Source organism: Helianthus annuus, chromosome 12, assembly GCF_002127325.2.
Source record: "Helianthus annuus cultivar XRQ/B chromosome 12, HanXRQr2.0-SUNRISE, whole genome shotgun sequence".
NCBI lineage: Eukaryota > Viridiplantae > Streptophyta > Magnoliopsida > Asterales > Asteraceae > Helianthus > Helianthus annuus.
The window spans coordinates 80,826,693-80,850,541 of record NC_035444.2 but is presented as its reverse complement, the minus strand read 5'-3'; the positions used below and the strand labels follow the sequence as shown (position 1 = coordinate 80,850,541).

The following is a 23,849-nucleotide window of genomic DNA, read 5'->3' as shown; positions in this document are numbered from 1 at the left end:
GTGCTATTTTACCTTTATACACGTTTTATGCTTTTTTATATGTTTCCTATGTATAAGTCAGACCACATATAAATACATTATGATTGTATAATATAAATTCGATTACCTTATGTTTTAATCAGATAAGTCAAAACACACGTTTACAATTTACCCGCACCGCATCGCACATAATCACTAGTTATAAATAAATGTATTAGCCCTAAAAGGGCAGTTATTACCAATCCAATTTAAAACATTTCATACAAATTATATAAAACTATGATGCGTTTGTGAATTACTTTTAAATTCTATCACACAAAAATCTAATCACATAGAAGTATATATATAAGTGTAGTAGCTTAAATACCGTGTAGCACATAGAAGTATACTAGTGGGGAGCCCGCGCGTTGCAGCGGAGTCGACAATACAGACGGGAATATAAAGCAAACCTTAAAACGATATTCAGTTGTGAACAGACCCAACCCGAAAAGACCAAGACCGAGCCAGTTACCTAACAAGTATAACTAACGGGTCGAGACAGAAATCAAACAAACGGCTTTAAGCCAAGATAGTGACCATGGATAACAGAATAGTTGCATCAGAAGATGTACTCTGGCAAAACCAAAGGAAATCTAGCAATTTCAACCTCAAAGGGGCTTCGTTGTGGATCCGCCAATCTGCAAACAGATTACACACAATTTACAAATTTATCTAATACAAATGCTAAAAAAAGATATGATGAGCATAACACGACACGCCTGCCCGGGATAAACATGTAAGAACCCTCTATCGATGCAGGTGAAGCCGTAGAAGTTATGCAGCATTCGTAAACAAACTCTTTCTCCCCCAATCATAACAAGGGAAACTGTAGATAAACAGACAAAGAAACAATCTGTAAGTGGCTTCCAGTTGCATAACCTAACTTTATTTTGTTGAAAATTATAACGCAAGATTATTTATTTGCCCACCGAATTGATATAGAATAATATGCGCCATTATATGGTATACCTGGCCTATCACAGCTTCACCATTGAAGTCTCCCAGAACATAATCATTAAATTTGATAATCCACTGTCTCCGGTACAGCTGGCACGAATCAAAGGACATACCATGGACAAAACATCCTCCAGGTTCATTGAGACCCTATTTAGTGACACTCTCCAGTCCATGAAATTAACCTTAATAGGCGTCAAGTTGTTACAACAAAACCCGTTCCCAGGTCCAAGAACCTAGCCTGATGCAGATGATTCCTGAAACTTCGAACAGTGAACATACCTGATGTATCGAAAGCCCACTTCCAGCAATCAACCCCCACACCCACACTTGCAGACTTTCAAAAAATCATTTTTGACTAAATAACACTCGATTAGAAACGCTCTGAGCTGCCACCAAAGTGGTTAAATCTGTGAGTTTTTGTCATTTTCAAAAATTCATTGATAAATTAATATTAAATGACAAATAATATTTATCAAAATAATAATTCTCCATGGCTGCAGCCCTAAAAACCAAGGCGCAAAGCGCTAGGCGTGAGCTTCACGTAAACGAGGCGTTTGGTACTAAAAATCTCTATATATAATTTTAGAGAATATTTTCTACGTTATTAATCTTTAAACAAAAAAAATAAGATAAAAAAAAAACAATAATTCAATTCTAGAAGCTTTATGTTTTTATAGAACCAAAAATAAGCTATATATAGAACTAATAAACCTCAAAGAACCAAAATATTGATAAACTATTATATTTTAAATTAAATTTTTAGAACCTTGAATAAACTAAACTTGTTGTTTTAAATCTGTATTACTTGCAGCAAAGAGTCAATGTTGTAGAGTTGTGCAGTGTGCACTGTACAGTGCAGAAAAATCTGCATAAAAGTGTTTTATGTTTCACATTGACTGTTGGGTTTTGGCCGTTTAAAGCCGGGGGCTCCACCCTGGGTTGGCGTTTTGATCAGCGTTGGCCGCTTGGCGTGGAGATTCTGCCTGGGGGGGGGGGGGTTGACATGGCAGGCTGTGGTTGGCTGGTTCAATGTAGGTTTTTTTAATTTTGTTTGTAGTTTTTTTTTTAAATTCCACATGGCTGGCCACGCCCAACATGGTTTCTGCGAAGCACATCAACTTTAGAATACTCAAGCATACGGGCTATCGTGTCTCCAATGATAGTTGACCTCAAATGACCTACATGCATTTCCTTTGCAATGTTGGGTGATGAAAAGTCAACTATCGCCCTTTTGACAGAGAGCCTTGGTGCCCATGTGTCAGTGCCATCTGTTATAGCATATTCTGGATTCTCTGCAGGAAACAAAATTTTAATGTTAAGTAGAAATTTTCAAATATAAATATAATAATAATAATTAAATACCTTGGCTATCCATTGTGTTGATAACTTAACGTTTATAAAGCCAGGACCTGCTATGGAGCATGATTCTATCATGTCAGATGTTGGAAGATTCAGCATTATGGCCTAAAAAACACTATGTAAGAACCCTAATTCTTCAAATGTGTACTCTATAATACTTCAAAATCAATATAGAATCAACACCGACAGATCAAACCTCCACAAAATCACAGTTCAAAAATGTGCCAGCGACACCGCCACCAAGGGTTCCCGAATGAAATCTGGCAACCACGGACAAAAACTACATTGATCAATTTAACAAGGTTTAGATTGTCTTACCAGGTTGCAAGCTTGATCGATTTAAGAGGATGATGGTGCCATTCAACCCTCGGTTAATCCATCACCTGATCTTTAACCACCACCAGATCAGCCCAACGACCAGTCTTTTCGGATGATCGACCACCATCCAAGTATCGGGCGCTGCCATCGGAAATCCGAGCTTCAATCCGCTGTCGTCATCGATGTCGCTATGGCCGGAGAGCCTTGGGCCTTCTCCCCCCTCTCTCTGTATTCTTCTCTTTCTCTCCCTCATTGAATTAATTTCATCTATAATTGTTTCGACCCTTTCATTTGCTATATTCACTCCTGGTTTGATTGTGAGAGTCTGTTAGGTTTCTTTCAAGGGCAATGAAGGAAAGAAATTTGGATGTGTGAGTGTGATGGGTCGGTCGAATTACTATTATACCCTCCCAGTGTCTTAAAATTTCATCTTCATTCCAGTTTTACCCTCACAAAACAAGCATTGTTTAGTTGTACATATTGCATAAAATGATGGACGCCATGTAAAATTACATGTGTGTACATCACTTCTCCTTTTTATAATAGTATAGATAATAGTATAGATATAGATACAACAATAGTATAAAGTGAAGCATTACCACTTAAATCTATAACTCCAAAACAATAGGTACAATACAAAATATATAAGGAAGATCTCTGACCTTAAATTGCAGGCGAATCAAAAAAGATGAAGACGTGAACTGCAGAGACTTTAACATACATTGGAACCGAATTTCTACAACAGTAAACTGCAAAAGAGATGAAGTGTTAATGGGTTGCACAAGCCACTAAAAGTAGTTAAGAAACGAATCAATATCATATACACAACCTGAAGGTATGGCAACACCCATGTGTCATTCGGATTTGTTAAACCCATATCTCTATAGAGAACTTATACCATTGATTTTAGGGTCTAGCGTACAAAATACATGAAGATAATCCAAGTCTAAAAACAGTGATGTTGTGTTTTAGTCTCTTCTCTTTCTGTTTGAACCTAAGATATTAACCAACATAAGCTGCAATTGGAAAAGACCAAAAAAGTCATGCATTAATGCTTGACTATCTAATGTTAAGCAACCCAGAGAATTATAAAAGTTCAAATCAGAAGTCAAAGAAGTTGTGTTCTACCTGATGCAGCCCGCCACCCATGAACACGAATAATCAATCGAAATTCTGGCTCCACCTGTTCATTGAAACAATGTAATTGTTTTATTTTATAGGAATCTATATATAGCATCAACAAAACCAAAACTGGCTTCAAATTTATATGTAAAACTCATACGAGCATTAAATCAAACACCTTGTGTGCAGAACTACAATTTCTCTGTAGAACTTCAATTTATCTGAACGAATGAAAACAATTGGATACGATCTAACAATAATTAAAATCACCTGCTCAAATCGACCCTCCGGCTACCGCCAATCAACCAGAGGCCGTCAAAACCATCAATTTTAGCAGGAAACGAAGTCGAAGTTTGGTGACCACCATCATCTGGGACCGATCTGTTTCGTGGTAGCAGAAAAAATAGGATGATCGATCGAGTGAAGGAAGAACAATCGTCAGTGACCAGTGGAATTTCTTCGTTGTTTCGAAGAGCGTGATTGAACGATTGGTCGTCTAGGGTTATAGCAATGAAATGGTTGAAACTGATAGAGAGCTCTACGGTTTCCGCATTAAATTTGGTTGAATTAAATGTGATAAAAGTGCCAAGAAAAAGAATTGTAGAACCGAAAAATACAGTGAACTCAGGGGCAATTTTGGAAGAAATAGATGAAAAATTAGAGGAAAAGACATGACTGTTGGATTGCCATCTTAAAATTTTTAAGGAAATTACCTTTTTGTACATAGGAGATCTATTATATAGTATTATAGATTATAGATATAAGGGGTAGGGGTGGTCATTACTCATCACTCACTCACAACTTCCAATCAAGTTTTGCTATGTTATCAAGCATTATTCCATCACTAGTAATGGATTTTAGTGAAAATGCCCATCACTCACCGCCACACACAATAATTTCCCTCACCATCCAATACCCCATCACGCGTTAAAAAAATAAAGCGTTTTAACTTTGACGCGTTATAAACACTAGTGGCAGCGGTGTTGTTTTTTTATAACTCGTTACATTACTCCATTTAACGTGTTAAAAGTTGACTGCCCCGTCTGCCCTAAGTGTAGTAGCTTAAATACCCGTGTATCATATGAGTTGCATAAAAATATATAAAAATATATTAAATAGTAGTTTTTATTCGAGCTCATAAATTCATCTAATCTTATAATTTTAAGCTAATCCATGATCCATCCAATACTCATGCCGTTTTAAAATCAACACCGATGACGTCTTTATTCAAATTGACATATGCCGTTTTAAAATCAACACCCATGACTACAACTATGTAGACTAACTAGCTAGGATACCACCATGCCAAATTTATTTAAAAAACAACACATCGTCAATTCGTCATATGTATCCAAAAACCATTGATCCAATAGTTAACCCTTTACAGTTAACTCAACGAGGAGTAACTTTCAGAGTAAGCGATTTATTGAACCATGACTTCCACCTGCCGGAGCTCTTCCTCGTTATCTCCGCCACCTCTTTTGTTTTCTTGCATAACAAGAAGTTCCTCACTCCAAAAGATCCGATCATCTCACACGGATTCAGAGCTGCATGATCACAATTCAACCAAACACAATTATCACTGCATGATCCATACTAGCTTAGAAATGTTGTTTGGGTGTCCCGCACTGACCACTCACACGACCAAGAGAGAGGTAAAACACATGTACCAGAGCGGTGGTGGTTCCAGGGTTTGATTTTCAAACTAAACTAGGTTAGAAACCCGTGTATTACATGAGATGAGTTAGATAAATAGAAAAAGTTAAATATTTAGGTAATAATGTAACGATATTTTGTAATAAGATATGATTAATTTTTAATTAACTAAATAGAACTGTGAGCTTTAACACCCAACCAGTTACTTATTTATTTAGTTAAATAAATATGAAAATGGTGAGAATGTACCTTCGGTTCCGGCGATCGGAGTGTAAAGAAAGAAATCAGTGCATTTGGTACCGAGAACCGGAAGACGGCTTTCACGAGCATAGGACTTAAGAGCGGTCTCGATGACTGCAGCCACCGCAGCCTCTTCACTGACCACAAACCGAATCGGACCCGCGCTTCCCACAACGTTTATCATGATCAAAATTCGCTTGCTGCTGTCTTTCATGTCCACATTCTTTATCCTCTTGCACGGCAACATGGTAGTTAAATGTTTCTCCAGCTATACAACAATGTAAAAAACGGAGCGGATCCAGAACTCCTTGCAAAATCCGAAGGATAAAGCGGTGGAAAAGGATGAGAACATGAACTAGTGACACAAGATTTTTGGTGTCAATGAGTGGAATCTTCTCGGGGGTTTTGGAGAAGATTCTAAAGTAGATGTTGGATGATTGATGAAGATTGGAGTGATATATATAATGGATGAAATCTGCCGTTCCGGTTCTTTCGTAACACATTTGATAACGTTCGCTTCGTCTCTCTCATAGTTGTCACAACCTCATAGTATTCACGTGCAACGTGGTATATCCAACTTAATTTTCTCATTCATATCATTGTCTTTTACCTATTTACTTCAATCTATACTTAAAGGACCAGTTGCCAATTTCAAGGTTTTTAACAATTTCTAGGTTTTTAATAATTGATTTTCTTAAACAATTAAGTTCGGTTGTTTGAAAATTAGTGTTCTTTTACTTATTTATTAATAGTAGGTTATAACCCCGTATATTACACGGGTCGAATAAATAAATTTTATATACTAAATAATAAAACAATATATCTTTAACAACTTTTTTTATTGCACGAGTTGAATAAATATAACTTAATATATTAAATAATAAAAAGTTATATCTATAAGAACCATATTGTACGGGTTGAATAAATATAATTTTATATACCAAATAAAAACGTTATATCTTTAAAACCGCTTGTTTTACACGAGTTGAATAAATGTAATATTGTTTACCAAATAATAAAATAATACATCTTTAAGAAACCTTATTTATTACACGGGTTGAATAAATGTAATTTTATATACCAAATAATAAAAAAGTTACATCTTTAAAAATATGTGTATTACACGGGTTGAATAAATGTAATTTTCGTTACTAAATAATAAAAAATATATATCCTTAAAAAAACCCCGTGTATTGTACGAATTGAATAAATCTAATTTTATATATCAAATAATAAAAAGTTATATCTTAAAAAACCTCATCTATTACACGGGTCGAATAAATGTAATTTTGTATAGTAAATAATAAAAAAAGGTATATCTATAAAAAACCACGTGTATTACACGGGTTTAATAAATCTAATTTTATATATCAATAATAAAAAAAGTCATATCTTTCAATATATACTAATGGATAATACTCTACGCGATGGATATGGTGATTGTGAAAGTGGTTCTTGAAAAGAAGATATGTTATTCAAGAAGCAAATCAACATCTATTTGAGTGATAAAATGTTTGTATCAATTCCGACAAATTGATTTATAAATGCTTACAATGAATGATAGGTGTTACACATTAATGTTTTATTATGTAGCATAGTATAAATATATATTTATACTGATATAAATAGATTATTATATTGTAGTAAAATTCGTTAACAAATTCTCAATAAATTTAACCCTTTATTTAAAACTTGTAAATGTAACGAAGTCTCAATAAATTTAACCATTTATTTAAAACTTGTAAATGTAGAAATGATAAATAAGATTAATTAATTTTATTTTAAGTTTCGTAAAATCTATTTGATAACAAACTAAGCAAAACTTTCAAATATGTAGTTAATATCAAGAGTAAATTATGATTTTAGCCCCTGTGGTGATATCACTTTTATCATTTTAGCCAAAAAACGAATCTTTTAACATCTGAGCCCACGTCTTTTTTTCTAACCCCGACCCCTACCAAAAGGGTTAGAAAAAAATATGTTGGGGTCCAAAAGGGTTAGAAAAAAGACGTTGGGGGTCCAAAAGGGTTAAAAAAAAGAAGACGTTGAGAGCTCAGATGTTAAAAAAGTTCTTTTTGAGCTAAAAGGGTAAAACTAACTTTGAATTTGAAGTAAATAGATAAATATAAAAGTAATAATTAAACTAAATAATATTTAGTAGGAGGATTATCTATAATTAATTAGAAGAGATTAAATTAAAATTATAATTATCCATAAGACATGACCTAATATGATGACAAGTGTCATGAAAGTGGTTTCTTTTATTATATGTATAGATTTTCTTTTTTAAATTATTAAGCCCTCGCGTTACGGCATAACAAAAGTAATATTAAAATGTTTTATTAGACTTGTGTGATGAACGGAGAGTTGGACCTACGCTTTATGGCGAGACAGTTACGTTAAACGAAAAGCAGACGAAAAAACGCTCAACCACTGAGGCCCGTTGCGGCATGCTAACGCACAAAAATTAGATTGAGACCTAAAACATTAAAAAGAATAACCAAGTCGACTTAAGACCCGCGTGTTCCGACGAGGCCATTAAACAAAGAAAATAGACGTCTAAACATTGAACCACACACGCACTATAGTTGGTACTGGTTCGGTTACTAACATTTGTTATAGCTTCCGGTACAAAAAAAAAAAAAACTCTATTTGCGACACTGTGAGAAAACCATAAGAAAAAAAAATGCACCTATATCGATGTTGTTTGAATGGTATCAGATGGGTTCGTCCCAATAAATAACAAAAAACCAACCATATTTGACGTTGTTGGAATTAAACTTATATCTAATCATAGATAATGAATACGCACCTAACAAGGATATGATTGAAATTTTATGAAACGTTATACCATATTTTACTAAAATAATGAAAAACCAAAAGACAATTTTTTCTTCTTACTAACCAACACCAAAACTTGGATAAGATGAGGGATCAAAAGCGTAAGTACTCTTTAAATATCCAAAATCAAAAGACAATTTTGTCCCTTACTAACTTCATAAAATTGTTGTATGCAGAAAATGTTGTAATTACTCAGATTTTGTTGGTATTCTTTTCAAATGCATTATAATATATATATATATATATAGAGTAAGGTTAACATACAAAAAGCCTTATCATACATCACGTAGGAGACAATGGTAACCGTTAGATCAGGGGTATAATCACGCATGGGACCACATAATCACGCATGGGACCACATAATCACGCATGGGACTATAATCACGCACGTGTTCTATGATAATAACGCACGTTATATTTTTTGTCATGTATGTTAATGTAGGTTAAGCCTTGAAGTACATTATACTTTCTATATATATATATATACTTGTAAATAGATATGCATAGAGGATAAGGATAATTACGTAACACTAATAATTGCGAGAACAAAAAGAACAAGTTTAAATTACTAAACTTTAGGATTTAAGGTTCATATTTTTTTTTAAATTTTATGATTCTTACATTCAAATTCAAATGTGTATTATATATACATAAAAAAACATATGTTTTTAACTTCCCATAGCCTACATATATACATTTAGATAATTTAACCTACACATAACCTATATATATATGTGTAGGTTACAAACTGAAAATTTTCCATATTTTATTTTGAATTCTGGTGTGAGAAACAATAAATCTTATATTTGTAACATTTTTGTTTACTTTATAAGTTTTTAGGATTGAAAAAAATAGATGATTCATTTTATTTTGAGTGTTCTCACAATATTTAGTGTTCTACCATGCATAAATATGTTATATTTACGTCTAAGAGATATATTTACATTGAAATATTTGTTTTTTAGGTTGCATTTGAAAGAGAATATATTATTAGTTATGCATGTAGAAACAAAAAAAAAATGATCATACAAAAAATGGAGACATATTTGTAAATGTAAATATTTTGTATATAAAAATTAAATGTAAAGTATTTGAAAATTAAAATATTTGGTTTTTACCTAATTGGTTCATTTATAGTCGGTTGCTCCAAATAATTAATAGGTTGCAGGTAAATTTAATAATATTTTATTTTTATTATAAAAAATAGTATATTTTTTCTTTTATTAAAACCTATTTAAACCGGTTTTATACAACGATGTGTGTGTATTTATATTAAAATAACAGAGAAATACTAAATTGCACAAATTAACCTTTATATCATATCTAAACTATATTTTATACATTTCAATATGAAATCAACCAAAATCAACCTTTATGTTCATGCTTTGTGTGTGATAGTATCATGGACTTTTCACCAGTCTTTCATAACATAAAGGTTGATTTGTGAAATTCTGTCATCATTATTAACTATTATAATTATTATTACTATTATCATAAAAATAACTTTCAGAAATTGTATGTAAAAATACTATTAATTGTTTTTAGAATTTTTTTTTAAATAATAAATATGTTATATTTATTAATTACATTAAAACGTTTTCAAAACATCCTTAATTCTTATTTTACAAAATAACCGGATCCTTGTCCAACAAGTAATAAAAAATGTTATTATTTATTAGTTACAAATTTACAATGCAACATTAAAAAAAAACGTTTTTAGAAAACCCTTAATTCTTATTTTTATAAAACAATCAAATCCTTGTTCAAAGTATTCGCTTTTCCCTTTTATAAAACCCCGTTCGTATTTTTTAGACATATATGCTAGTCTGGAAATTATGCAAATTTAACACAACCATTTATTTCTTGAATATAATTTCTATTATATAAAAATAGTAATCCTACTCATAAACAATAAAACCTCAAATCAAATAAATAGGCATATAGCCATATATTCTGTTTATACATGCATTTTGTTTTCTACTTTATTAAGTTGTAGACTTGTTATAAAAAAACAATGATTACATATATTTTATTAATTAGTTTAAATAAAATAATTTCCTAAAATCTTTAAATAATCAAACGGTTAAGTATTTTTTGCTATAAAATTCAATTGGATAATTATTTAAGTCATTCAAATAGTCACGCTAAGTAACACGAACCTGAACATGATATAAAGCCAAAAACCGTGTTAGGCAAATGAATCCATTTGACAAACATATTTGCGGTAAACACGAACATAACCCATTTAATCTGAAATAGTTATTTATGTTAAATTAAAAAAAAACAAAACATTGAACAGAAATGTGGTGTGGTTTGGCTTTGTTTTATCCACTATCCAAAAACTAAAAAAACTGTTTAAAAAGCATTCTTTAAAAATAAAAAGTAAATGCCTTCTCTAAAAAATTAAAATAACAATTTCTTAAAGACAACATTTTATAAAAACAAATAATAATAATAATAATAATAATAATAATAATAATAATAATAATAATAAGAGTTAATAATAAAAATAAGACAAAATTTCACAAATCAACCTTTATGTTATGAAAGGTTGGTGAAAAGACCATGATACCCTCACATGCAAAGCATGTGAGGTAATTTAACTGAGTTTTTGGACGACATTAGTTGTAAAGGTTATAGAACGTAACAAAACATGAACATAAAGGTTGAGTTTTGCCGATTTCATAGTGAAAAGTATGAAGTGCAGTTTAGGTATAACATAAAGGTTGATTTGTGTAATTTTGTCTAATAGAAATTATGTTTGGAGGATTACCAATTACAACTATTGACGGACCGCTATTTTTAGACATTCAACCGTGACTAACCATGTTTTCCAAAACGGTTAGGGATGGCAATCGAATCCGATCCCGATAGGTAAACCCGAAACCCGACATATTTGGGACGGGTTTGGGGTGGGTAATCTGGTCTGGGACGGGTTTGAGATTAGTTTTTTTTTCTTTCGTGAGTTTGGGATTTGATGATATACCCGTTTACCCGACCCGATTACCCGACAAGTGTACCCGTTAACCTGATTATATACCAAATATAATTTGTTTTATTTTTTTAAATATGTATATATATGATATATCCATTTTTTTTATTAAGTTAACTAAAAGTCACCGAATGGCATACACGCTCTTTTTGTAGTCTTTTGGTGTAACTATTACGAAACATCTAGATGTCAATTTGTTATATTGTACTAACTATCGCCAAAAATTGGCATACACTAATTTTGTGATCTACGCATTCGAGTATTTTTTATACATTGTACTTATTTAATATATTTTTATAGTGATAATGTCAAATATAATTGATTATTAGTTACCTGATAGATACCTGATGGGTGAGGGTCATGTATATCCGATGGGTCATTTTTAGGAGTAAATTACAAAACTCGTTCTTTATGTCTGTATCGGATTGCAAAGTATGTCCCTTGTCTTCAATAATGACTGAAAACTTACTTCATGTTTGCAAACCCTTGCAGGTCACGTCCTTTGGCCCTAACCCCGTTTGTTTTTAATGTTAAATCTGACAATATGAGGGTATTTTTGTCATCTTACCTTATTTACTCAAATTAATAAACATAAAAAATAATACATAAAACGATTTAAAAAAAATTAAATTTAGATAACATAAACCACTCAGCCTTCTTCTTCTTCTTTTTCTTCTTCTTCTTTCTCTCTCTCTCTAATTTCTTTCCTCTCCAACCACCACCAAAACCACGGCCCACCACAATCAAATCCGACAATCACCGCACCACTCTCTTCATCACCATCAACAACACCACCAAATCAGACAACCACCACACCACAAGAACCCATCGCAACAACATTCCGACAACCACCGCAAGAACCCATCAATTCCACCCTCTTCGTCATCTGTAAACTCTTAAGAAATTCACTCTACGAAAACCCTCGCAAGAACCATTGCAACCCTTCATCATCCCGGATTCACCATATCCTTTTTCAGATCCAGTTTTTTGACCCTTGCCTCTATGCGCTTTTGAAGCATTTTTGGGGTACTTGTCTGAGCCTTGAAGAACACCCAATACGGGCATAAGTGGAAAAGCAATACTAGGATATGAATGAACAAGTTGTTGGGATTTCAAAGAATTCATCAGGGGGTTCCCTTTTGAGTATGAACATGGGAATTGGGCTTGATTAGGTTTATCCACCACTAGTTTTGGCAGTGGATTGGCCGAATTTGGTACTTTTCCAAAATTAGGGTTCGTATTAGGGGTGGCGCCTTGTGAAAGCTCCTAATTATGGATGTCGTTGGCAAGAGTTAAGAATAAGTCAAAATTGTTAGGGGTGGTGGTGGCTAGGAGAGACGGAGTCTTTAGAGAGAGAGAGAGAGAGAGAGAGAGAGAGAGAGAGAGAGAGAGAGAGAGAGAGACTGTGTATTTTTAGAGAGATAAAGGTAGGGTGGAGTGGGTGGGTTTTATTTGTTTTCTAAATATAAAATATTATTGTATTAGGATATGAAAAGATAATAAAACCCTCGCATAGGGTCCATGTGACATGATTAAATGGAAAAAATTAACTGGGTTATGGTCAAAGGACGTGACATGTAAGGGTTTGCAAACATCAAGTACGTTTTTTGTAATTATTGAAGGCAAAGGATACACTTTGCAATCCGGTACAAACATAAAGTACGAGTTTGGTAATTTACTCTATTTTTAGATTAACGGGTTTACCCGAAACCCACGGGTATACCCAATACCCGACATGTATTTACCCGATAGAAACTTGATGGATTTTGGGACGGGTTTGGGACATACTTGTAGGAACCATTTGCGGAAAACAAAATAAAGCAGTTTTATTAATCAATACAGTATAAGAAAGTAAAGGAAAACAATAAATTACTGTAATGGTTACAATTGAAATAAAGAAATTACAAAACAAAAAATGTAAAAAACAGAACGTGTTTTGGCTGAGGATTGTGTTGAACACCTGTCCCTTAAAACAAATTCCAAGTCTCCCAGGAGAACTCGTTTTATTTTCCAGGGTACAAAAGCCAGAGCAGTTACTATAGCCGGGGAAAACGTAAACCTGAAGGTATACCTTGAACGTAAAGAAGAAAAGATGCAGAAAAAGTTGGAGAGTTTTTGCAGTGTATTTAGATGTTTCAGTTGTGTCTTAAATCAAGGCCTTACCTTGGTTTTATAGTGTAAGCTGAGTCGAAATAGTCCACATAACTAAAACCGGTCAAATAAATGTTCTTGACCGTCTTCGATGTTATGTATTGCGTTTTTATATTCTGATTTGTAACTGTTTTACTCGCTACTACACCAGACTTGAAACTGATCTGTTGTTGTACACATGATTTGCCATGCAGACCAGGACGCCACCTGGTCGTGCACCACTCACGCGCCATGCCACATCACCCCCGAACACTTGTCCAACCACTTGGTCCTCACCACCTTTGTACTGGACCACACACACGTGGTAAAAAAATACAAAGACAGCTCTCAAGCGTGTGCGAGTGTGAGTTAGGGTGCTTCGCACCCTTCAGGAATCCACACGTGTGTGGTAGCATCTACCGCGCTCAAAGCATAAGCGTCAGTCTCCCCTTCTGCAATTTGGGGGGTGGTTTTAGTCAAGAACCTCGCAAGGTTCATAGTGGTCAAGTAGAAAAACATTTTTTGTTGCCACTTTTTAAAGTTCAAACATGAGAAGTTCTTGGGGTTTTCAGCATGATTGGCCATAGGGGACGCTCCCACTTTGTTGGTGTTCAAAGGGGTTCCCACAACGTTGTTGTTGACCTTATCATTGTTTCCTGCCGACATTTTTCTCAAACTGTTAAACATCCAAGTTAATATTTTGTTCAATGAAATTGTTATTTTATTAGTCTATTAACTATTAATGTCCAATAGAACTGAAACGCCTACAAGTTTCTGCAAACTAATTATTACTTCAATCAGAGAAAACCAAAGGTTAGTATTAATGCAAACGAACCAAGGCGTGTTAGAAGAATTCTAAGAAAAAAAAAACCAAAAGTAAGGCCTCTATGTCCAACTTTGAGGTCAAAACAGATGGTTTTTACTACAGAAAGGAAGGAAGACATAATTTGTTTTGACAAGGTATGCTCTAAATAAAACAGAAAACAAAATTAAACTGTTTTAAACACAATCTGCGTGAAAACAAAACTGGTTTGAAATTACCGTAGAAATGTTTTATGATTTACATGAACGGTGGTTTAAAAATTTGTTTTAAGATTGTAGGAACCATTCACGCAAAATAAAGTAAAACAATTTTATTAATCAATACAATACAAGAAAGTAAAGGAAAGCGGTAAATTACATGTATTGGTTACAACTGAAATAAAGAAATTACAAAACAAAAATGTAGAAAATAGAATGTGTTTTGGTTGAGGATCTTGTTGAACACGGGTTCCTTAAAACAAATTCCATGTCTCCCAGGAGAACTCATTTTGTTACCCTGGGTACAACAGCCGGAGCAGTTGCAACTGTCAGGGAAAACGTAAACCTGAAGGTATACCTTGAATGCGAGAAGAAAAGATGCAGAGAAAGTTGGAGAGTTTTTGAAGTGTATTCAGATGTTACAGGTGTGTTTCAAACCAAGCCTCACCTTGGTTTTATAGTGTAAGCTGAGTCGAAACAGTCCACAGAAATAAAGCCGGAAAAATAAATGCTATTGGACGCCTTCAATGCTATTTATTGCGTTTTTATATTCTGATTCGTAATTATTTGACTCGTTCTTACACCAGACTTGAAACTGATATGCTGTTGTACATTGGAATCTGCTGAAAAGTTGCGCGCGCCTCACATGCGCCACGTCATCTGCAATACATACGTGATGGAGAGGGTGAAACCCGAGCTTTAGAGTGTCTAAATATAATGATTTATGTGTATTTGATGTGTTTATTTGCTTGGAATGAAGTGACTATGAGAATTTGGTGTTTTGCAGGTAAAACACGTAAATCAGTGTATTTACGATGGTTAAAGATGAAGTTGTGAGCATAGGATAGGATATTGCAGCTTGAGGATGAATATTGGAGTTTGTTCGGGTGATATGAAGGCTCACGAGTGGAAGGAGTATGCAAGAACAAAGTTCAGGGACCATTCGGTACTTAATTGGAAGTTGCTTTGTGCCTTAATATGCACAGAAACACTATACCATAGGCCACAGTGTACACCGTGACCCACAGTTCAGGACATCTGTTCATCAGCAACACTACACTGTGACCCCCAGCATACACCGTGACCCCCAATTCAAGGTCCCTGTGGTGCACAGCAACATTACACTGTGACCTACAGTTAGGAACCGTAGCCCCCAGTTCAGAACCTCTGTTAGCGCAGCAAAGGTAGACCTTGACCCACGGTGTGGAACCGTGAGCCACGGAACGACGTCAACATCATGCAGTGGTGGTCGGGTCGGGTAAAACTTGAAAACCGGAACACAAATAACATCACATCAATTCTATCATTATCCTTTAACATGCAAGACTTGAGAGTGGGGCAGAATTTGGAGGAGACTTTTAGTCTTCGTTTTTTAGGATTGGGCCGATTACAAGGTTTTAAAAAGTCAATTACATAATCATCATACATCACGCAGACTAAAGTTCTTTTGGGGTTTTGACATTTGGAAATTATCAACAACAAGTTGGACTTGGGGAGGCACAAGACAAAAGCCAAACTCACGTGAAGAGTTTATTGGACCGAGAATTTCTTTGGGGATCTCTTGGGGGCCCACGAGTTTGAGGAATACACACATATCTTATTTTGACGGCAGCTTTAGGTTTGGAGGGAGTTGGACTTGGGAACCATCAATCACAACATCAAATCCATCATCATCACCTTTCAACGAATCATCATCAACATTGACTTTAGTGGAGCCGCCACACACATCATCCAACATCACACAATTGAATCAATTACTAATTCACGTGGCTTGGAGATTGAGATTGGAGTTTGATTAATATTATCATCAATTGTTATATTATTATTACAAAGAGATGATGTTAATCATTATTGAAGCTTTCCCCAGTCAACCAACCAAGATGAGCGGCTAAATTTTTTGTGGTTTCCTCCGGATGGAGGGTTTTGTAAGTTAATGAATATTATGTGTTTGATACAATCGTTTAACCTGGTGATCTAAGCATTCGATGCTTTTCACCATGGATTTGATTTATTAGTTGTAAACAGTTACGTTTATTTAAACCTTAATTTCTAAGCATTCAGTTCCCGAGAGTTCTAGTAATTGGGATATATTTGACGTAGGGTTAGGGTTTGTAAATTGTAATTGATAATCATTCGATAACCTCCCGTTATGTATTGACCCGAGTACTTAGGCGTTGGTTATCACAATTAATTAATCAAGTTTAACACCTATGTCTATGTAGGTCACGATTAAACACATAGTTGAAGTTAACTGCAAAACCTGAATTCTGGAGGAACCATCTTCCTTCCTATTGATTTAAATCTCAATTTTTATTTGTTAATTTAGACAATTCTCCTAAACAATCAAACCATCAATTGAATTTTACTTTTTAGTATTAGTTAATTAGAACTTAGCATCATAACACTTTCCACAATCCTCCTCTGGTTCGATATCCGACTTACCCTACCTACGTGGTTTAGTTGGTTTTTGCATGTCCTCAACGACAGACATCAAAATGGCGCCGTTGCCGGGGAGGCGTGCGCAAAGTGCTTAGTGTTAAGTTCTAGTTTTAGTTAAATATACAAAAAATCCAAAAATAGTGTTTTTTTAGTTTGTTCTGTTTTGTTCGGATTTACACGAGTTTTCTTGTTTTTGTTTGTGCAGGTGATCTAGTAAATGTATGCATCATACTCGAAATTCCGGGAAGTCATCACCATTAGTGTTCAACCCAGAGATTGAGAGAACCGTAAAGCATACAAAACGTGTACTACATCGTGAGAACAAGATTCTACAATCACCTATACCAACATCTAAAGCAATGGAGAACTTAGCAACACCGGAGAAACAACCCGCAACTTCACAACCTCAACAAACTTCCCCAAAAGAAAATCGACCCTGGAAGCTTCACGATTCCTTGCTCAATCGGGGACTCCCCCGTTCGTAATGCATTAGCTGACCTTGGGGCTAGCATTAACCTCATGCCCTCATCAATGTTTAAAAGACTCGGCCTAGGAACAACGAGTCCTACAAAAATGAGCATACAACTTGCTGATCGATCCGTCAAATTCCCGCAAGGTGTCATCGAAAATGTCCTAGTAAAGGTAAACAAATTCGTCTAACCGGCCGATTTTGTCATACTCGATATGGAAGAAGACACCGAGGTCCCCCTCATACTAGGGAGACCATTTCTCACCACCGCACAAGCAGTGGTAGACATGAATGACGGAACACTCACCCTAAGGTACGGGGATGATGAAGTAAAATTCGGGGTTGGGAAGAGAATAGAGGACGACGACCCGGTCAACTACATGAAGGTTATTGATTCGAGTTTGGATGCTGCTCTCCGACGGTGCAACATGGGATGCCAAACATCCCACTCAGAAAATATATAACCTCACATTGGGTCTAGCCAAGGACCCTTATAAACGTGGCGCACCACGGAGGCATTTCGCGGAACTATCCTTAGTTTAGTTTAATCTTTTAGTTTTAATTTGCAGGAATAAAACACACTCGTGGTGGTAAAGGATGAAAAGGGGAATGAGAAAAATGACCCCATGCACAAGAACAAGGCAGCCCGACATCAATTTCTCCATTACAAAAGGTTCAACACGGGCCGTGTCCAACCAACACGGCCCCGTGCTGAACCCCCTGCAGAAAAATGCCCAGTTCAGGTAACTGGACACGGGCCATGTTCACCAGACACGCCCCCGTGTCCAGGCTTCTGTTTCTTTTCTTTAATTTTCGTTACTGGCACCTGAACACGGGGCCGTGTCCGGTCCCCACATCATGGCCTTGCAATATGGCAACAAGTATCCACTTTCTATAATGGGTTGTTGCCACACACAAGGCAGACACTTGACTCTGCTCCGGGGGACTTTTAGGTAATCGCCGCCTGCATGAAATATATAATCAAATTGAGGAAATTGCTCAAACCAATTTTCAGTGGCACACCCCCCGAGGCAATAAATCTATTGCCCCGGGCGCCCATAAGGTTAATGAAAGCACTTCTTTACATCCCCAAATCGAGGCCCTTTCTTCAAAAATAAAAAAAAATTGGAAATGACAAAAACAGTCTCGGTTATGGCTTGTGAAGGGTGTGGTGGGCCACATGAAAATTGGAGTTATATGAAAGAAACAGACGATCAACAAGAGTCGGTAAGCTACATGGATAATAGACCTAGGCCGTCGGGTCCTCCAACGGGCACTTACAACCAAGGATGGCGAAACCACCCAAACCTTGGTTGGAGAGAGCCTGGCAATAGTAGTAACCAACAAACCCAGCGAACAAACTTTCAACAACCAAGAAATGAGTCACAAAATTTCACTCAACAACAAGGTGGACGAGAAAGGCTGGAAGATACTGTATCTCGCCTCATCTCAGACACTGAAAAGAAAAACTCGGAAAGGTTTCTACAATTAGAATCAAATTTTAGAAATCAACAAGCTAGTATTCAAAACATAGAAAAACAATTAAATCAACTAGCTCAAAATTTTTCCGAGAGACCACAAGGTGCATTACCAAGCAATACCGAAACAAACCCAAAAGCGCAAGTTCATCTCATCACGTTGCGAAACCGCACCGTGGGGCCTGCAGAAGCACCACTATCGACAGAAGAGACTATACCCCCGCCTCTGCAGGAGAAGATCTCCCCTCCATCATCAGAGCCTACCAAGGCTCCTCGAGTTCCGTACCCCGGTAGGTTAATTCGTCAAAAGACCAATGAGCAATTCGCAAAATTCGAAAGTCTATTAAAACAATTGCATGTCAATATTCCTTTTATTGATGTTTTAACCCAAATGCCCAAATACTCTAAGTTCATGAGGGACTTCCTCACTCATAAAAAGAAAATTGAAACTTTGCAATTAGTTAACTTAGGCGAAGAATGCTCTGCCCTCGTACTCAACAAACTTCCCCAAAAGAAAATCGACCCTGGAAGCTTCATGATTCCTTGCTCAATCGGGGACTCCCCCGTTCGTAATGCATTAGTCGACCTTGGGGCTAGCATTAACCTCATGCCCTCATCAATGTTTAAAAGACTCGGCCTAGGAACAACGAGTCCTACAAAAATGAGCATACAACTTGCTGATCGATCCGTCAAATTCCCGCAAGGTGTCATCGAAAATGTCCTAGTAAAGGTAAACAAATTCATCTATCCGGCCGATTTTATCATACTCGATATGGAAGAAGACACCAAGGTCCCCCTCATACTAGGGAGACCATTTCTCGCCACCGCACAAGCAGTGGTAGACATGAATGACGGAACACTCACCCTAAGGTACGGGGATGATGAAGTAAAATTCGGGGTTGGAAAGAGAATAGAGGACGACGACCCGATCAACTACATGAAGGTTATTGATTCGAGTTTGGATGCTGCTCTCCGACGGTGCAACATGGGATGCCAAACATCCCACTCGGAAAATATATAACCTCACATTGGGTCTAGCCAAGGACCCTTATAAACGTGGCGCACCACGGAGGCATTCCGCGGAACTATCCTTAGTTTAGTTTAATCTTTTAGTTTTAATTTGCAGGAATAAAACACACTCGTGGTGGTAAAGGATGAAAAAGGGAATGAGAAAAATGACCCCATGCACAAGAACAAGGCAGCCCGACATCAATTTCTCCATTACAAAAGGTTCAACACGGGCCGTGTCCAACCAACGCGGCCCCGTGCTGAACCCCCTGCAGAGAAATGCCCAGTTCAGGTAACTGGACACGGGCCGTGTTCACCAGACACGCCCCCGTGTCCAGGCTTCTGTTTCTTTTCTTTAATTTTCGTTACTGGCACCTGAACACGGGGCCGTGTCCGGTCCCCACGGGGCCGTGTCCAGACTGCCAGTAACATAAATTTTTTGCTTTTAACACCATATTACACATCTAATCAACCTAAAAATTTATTTTTGGGACACATTGAGGACAATGTGTAATTTAAGTGTGGGGGGGGGGGGGAAGCTAAAACCTTGAAATTTTGCAAGTCCTAATAAAAGCCTTACACAAAACTCTATTGGAACCGCTAAACACCCCAATTTTTTAATTTTTGAAAAATTTTCATTTTTTTACTTGTCTAAAGTTAAGTTAGGAATCTAAGATTAATAAGGTTATATTTTTACAAATATACAACCAAGAGCGTCGTGATAACAAAAACCAACATAAGAAAATTATGAAAAGGCATGACAAGCTTAGTTAAAATTTGATTATATATACTTGATCACATAGAAAAACCCATTCCCACAAAAAGTGACTTTTGAGCCTTTATTGAGCATACAAATTTACATCTTTAGACTAAATGCTCATTTTTCGTTTCTTGTGTGAATAGCCGCTTGGTTCTTACGACTCTAGAACTTGCCACGACGATTCATTCCCGGTCCTTACCAACTTAAACCCAAGTAAGTAAATGATGGAGGCATTAGGACTAACCATTTTTCTTTCTACACCATTATTTTTCAGTTTTTTTTACCACCTACCCAAAATCCCCCTAGTTAACCCCTTTGAGCCTCAACCTTTCATTTCTTTACCCTAAAACCCTTTTACCCACCAAAAACCCTTTTTATTTTTACCTTTTATTTTAGTAACAAGCTCGGTTTTTCGTGTGACTAAAAAAAAAAAATTTTGATGATGAAGTTAGAAATAAACAAACAAAGCTCTTAAAACAAAAGCTTGTTTGAAGAAATACTTCGAAATAAAAAGTCACTTACGAAAACCGACGCTTTTTACGCTTTTCGCCCTTTTCTACTAACCCATTCACCCACCTTTGCCCAAGCCTTTACCCAAAAAAGTCCTCTTAATATTTACAAAGGTAACAAGTTAAAAAGGAGGAGGATTGATTGCTTGGCAAGCTTATGGTAGGAATAAGTTCCATGCCGCTCTCGAGTGATTCACTAAAAATACACCTTCGGCCGAGTGTGAGTGATTTCTCCCGTGAGGTATGTGGACTTGTATATAAACAGAATTTTAAAAAGGCATGTTATGCCCAAATAAGTAATTTCTCCTATGAAACGTTCTAAACAAATCATAACGAATAGGATTGTAAATAAATAAAAATAAAACCCAAAAAGATCTTGGATTCCCAACACTCTATGACAAGCCAAAACCTTCTCTTCTACCCATTCCGTTTTGGAGTGTAAGCCACATATTAAAGAGTTTTGCTTGAGGACAAGCAAAAGTTCAAGTGTGGGGGTATTTGATGTGTGTAAAATGCAACATATAAATCACATCAAATGAAGCATAAAACTAACCCTTTTTAAGTACTAATGTTGGAAAAAGAGTGTTTTTGTCTTCCTTTTGTATTTTCAGGATGAAATAAGCTCAAATTCACAAAAGAAGCAAAAAGACAGCTAAATCTAACATAAATACAAGAAATGGAACATAAGTGGACTGCCCGACCCCTCAATGGCATCCTCCCAAGCAAAATAGAGAAGGCAGAAGACTGAACACACCCCGTGCTTAGCCAGCACGGGGCCGTGCCCAAGAAGCAGCAGAAAAGACATACCTATAGAAGCTTCTATTGCCCACCACTGGGCCGTGTCCAGTGAACACGGGGGCGTGGCGAAAGTACAGCAGGCGCATTAATTGTAATTGCGAATTACAATTAATGAAGAGAGAGAGTGTCAGACAGACACGGGGGCGTGTCCAGCGGACACGGGGCCGTGCCCAGCCTTCTGTTCAGTCTATAAATAGGAGTGCTTGGTTTCATTTCAACTCATCCCTTGGCACACCACCTCTCTCACACTTCATCCACCACCCACCACCATCACAACACCATCATCCACCACCATCATCCATTGTCCATCATAGAGTGTGTGAGTCGTCTCGGGATCCAAGATTGATCGTAAGAGTTCTTGACAATCAAGGCCATGTTTGCCTAAGTCTCTTACATCACTTGGTGAAGACAAGTGTTTAGTATAATACTTTTTATTTTTAATCTTTTACACTTTTTATTTGGTTTTGTATTAATGACTTTAATAACTAGTTGCTTATGTTGAAGGTGATCTTTCCTTATCGTTTGTCCGTGGTGTTTTGGCATTATTTTACTGTCTATATAAAATAAAAGATTTTCACCATTTATACCTCCACGGTCTATATGGAGGTATGTTGGCTACCTGGTCGGGGGTTAAGGGAATGGTTTGGTAAAGGTCTTGCCCTTGTTCAGCGTTTAGAGGTCCTGCAAGGGACCTGGGTCAAATTTAGTAGGATCTCCTTCAATGCCCATAGGTATTGGATGGCGGGGATCCAAACTCTTTGACCCCCTCATAAGTTAACTACTATTAATACTATAACCCGACTATTTAGGACTGTATCCCTGCTGATTCAGACTACTTAGCCGAGGGTAACGTCACCGCCAAAAGCGGGGCCTACCATAATTTGCATTAATAACTTAATTGATTATCTTCCAATAATCCAACCATTTAGGATTGTATCCTTGCAGACTCAAACTACTGGGTTGAGGGTAACGTCGCCTTCAAAAGAGGGGCCTACTACAATAACTAAGATAATCTCTTAAACAAGTGCAAAAGTGCGAAAATAATCAAAGGTTATACTAATACACGAGACGGATCCAAGTGATTCATCTTGTCTATCTGTTTTTATTTTTATTTTATTTTTCAGTATTTAGTTAGTTTTTATTTTCTTAGTTCAAAACCTTTTCTAACTTTTTGATTTGATTAGACGTTGAGGATAAACCGGTACTAAAAGCTCTTGTGTCCTTGGACGGCCTCGGTATCTTACCAACACTATACTACGTCCACGATGGGTGCACTTGCCCATATGTGTGTTTAGTGTTAGTAAATATCCTGTTTTATAAATTTAAAACTTGGCTAAAAGTGTAAAAAGGGCTTAAATATACATCTAAATTATATTACACCTAACGCACATCAAGTTTTTGGCGCCGCTGCCGGGGACACAAGGATTTTAAGAAAGTTAGGAATCGACGGCCTAATCATATTTTTAGCTTTCTTTTTAATTTTTTTTAGGATTTTCTTAGTTTTTCAGCTTCTGCAGAGCTCAGCACGGGCCGTGCCTGGTCGGACACGGGCCGTGCCCAGCGTAGTCACTGGCAGTTTTTAGTTTTCCAAGTTACAGAAGGCTGACCACGGGGCCGTGTCGGTGCAACACGGGGCCATGTCCAACTCTCCAGTAACTGGGATCTGGAAAACAATCACTGTAACTACGACCACGGGCCGTGTTCACTGAGCACGGGGCCGTGGTGAACCTTCTGA

At 36.3% G+C, this 23,849-nt stretch overlaps 1 protein-coding gene and 1 long non-coding RNA gene across 5 annotated transcripts; both read right to left on the bottom strand.

Annotated features, from left to right (window-relative positions):
- Positions 1-406: 406 nt before the first annotated feature.
- Positions 407-4,378, bottom strand: LOC110922457. Of its 4 annotated transcripts, XR_002583175.2 has the most exons (9): positions 4,045-4,378; positions 3,781-3,835; positions 3,482-3,668; positions 3,315-3,401; positions 2,653-2,958; positions 2,338-2,439; positions 988-2,267; positions 736-844; positions 407-656 (listed from the first exon to the last, which is right to left on the bottom strand). It is a non-coding gene; the product is annotated as an uncharacterized LOC110922457 (long non-coding RNA). The 4 variants fall into 4 exon arrangements; XR_004875320.1 differs by having other exon boundaries at positions 407-844; positions 3,953-4,378; XR_002583174.2 differs by having other exon boundaries at positions 407-844.
- Positions 4,379-4,971: 593 nt separating this feature from the next.
- Positions 4,972-6,086, bottom strand: LOC110922255. The gene is made up of 2 exons (XM_022166559.2): positions 5,680-6,086; positions 4,972-5,321 (listed from the first exon to the last, which is right to left on the bottom strand). Exons 1-2 carry the CDS (start codon positions 5,915-5,917, stop codon positions 5,167-5,169), a joined length of 393 nt encoding a protein of 130 aa, XP_022022251.1. The 5' UTR covers positions 5,918-6,086; the 3' UTR covers positions 4,972-5,166.
- Positions 6,087-23,849: the final 17,763 nt, after the last annotated feature.

Bases quoted from the DNA above. Each gene is read 5' to 3' on its own strand.
- LOC110922255 (XM_022166559.2), bottom strand. From the start codon at position 5,917: ATGTTGCCGTGCAAGAGGATAAAGAATGTGGACATGAAAGACAGCAGC. The intron at 5,322-5,679 runs GTACATTCTCAC...GTGATCATGCAG, and splicing joins TCCGATCGCCGGAACCGAAG to CTCTGAATCCGTGTGAGATG.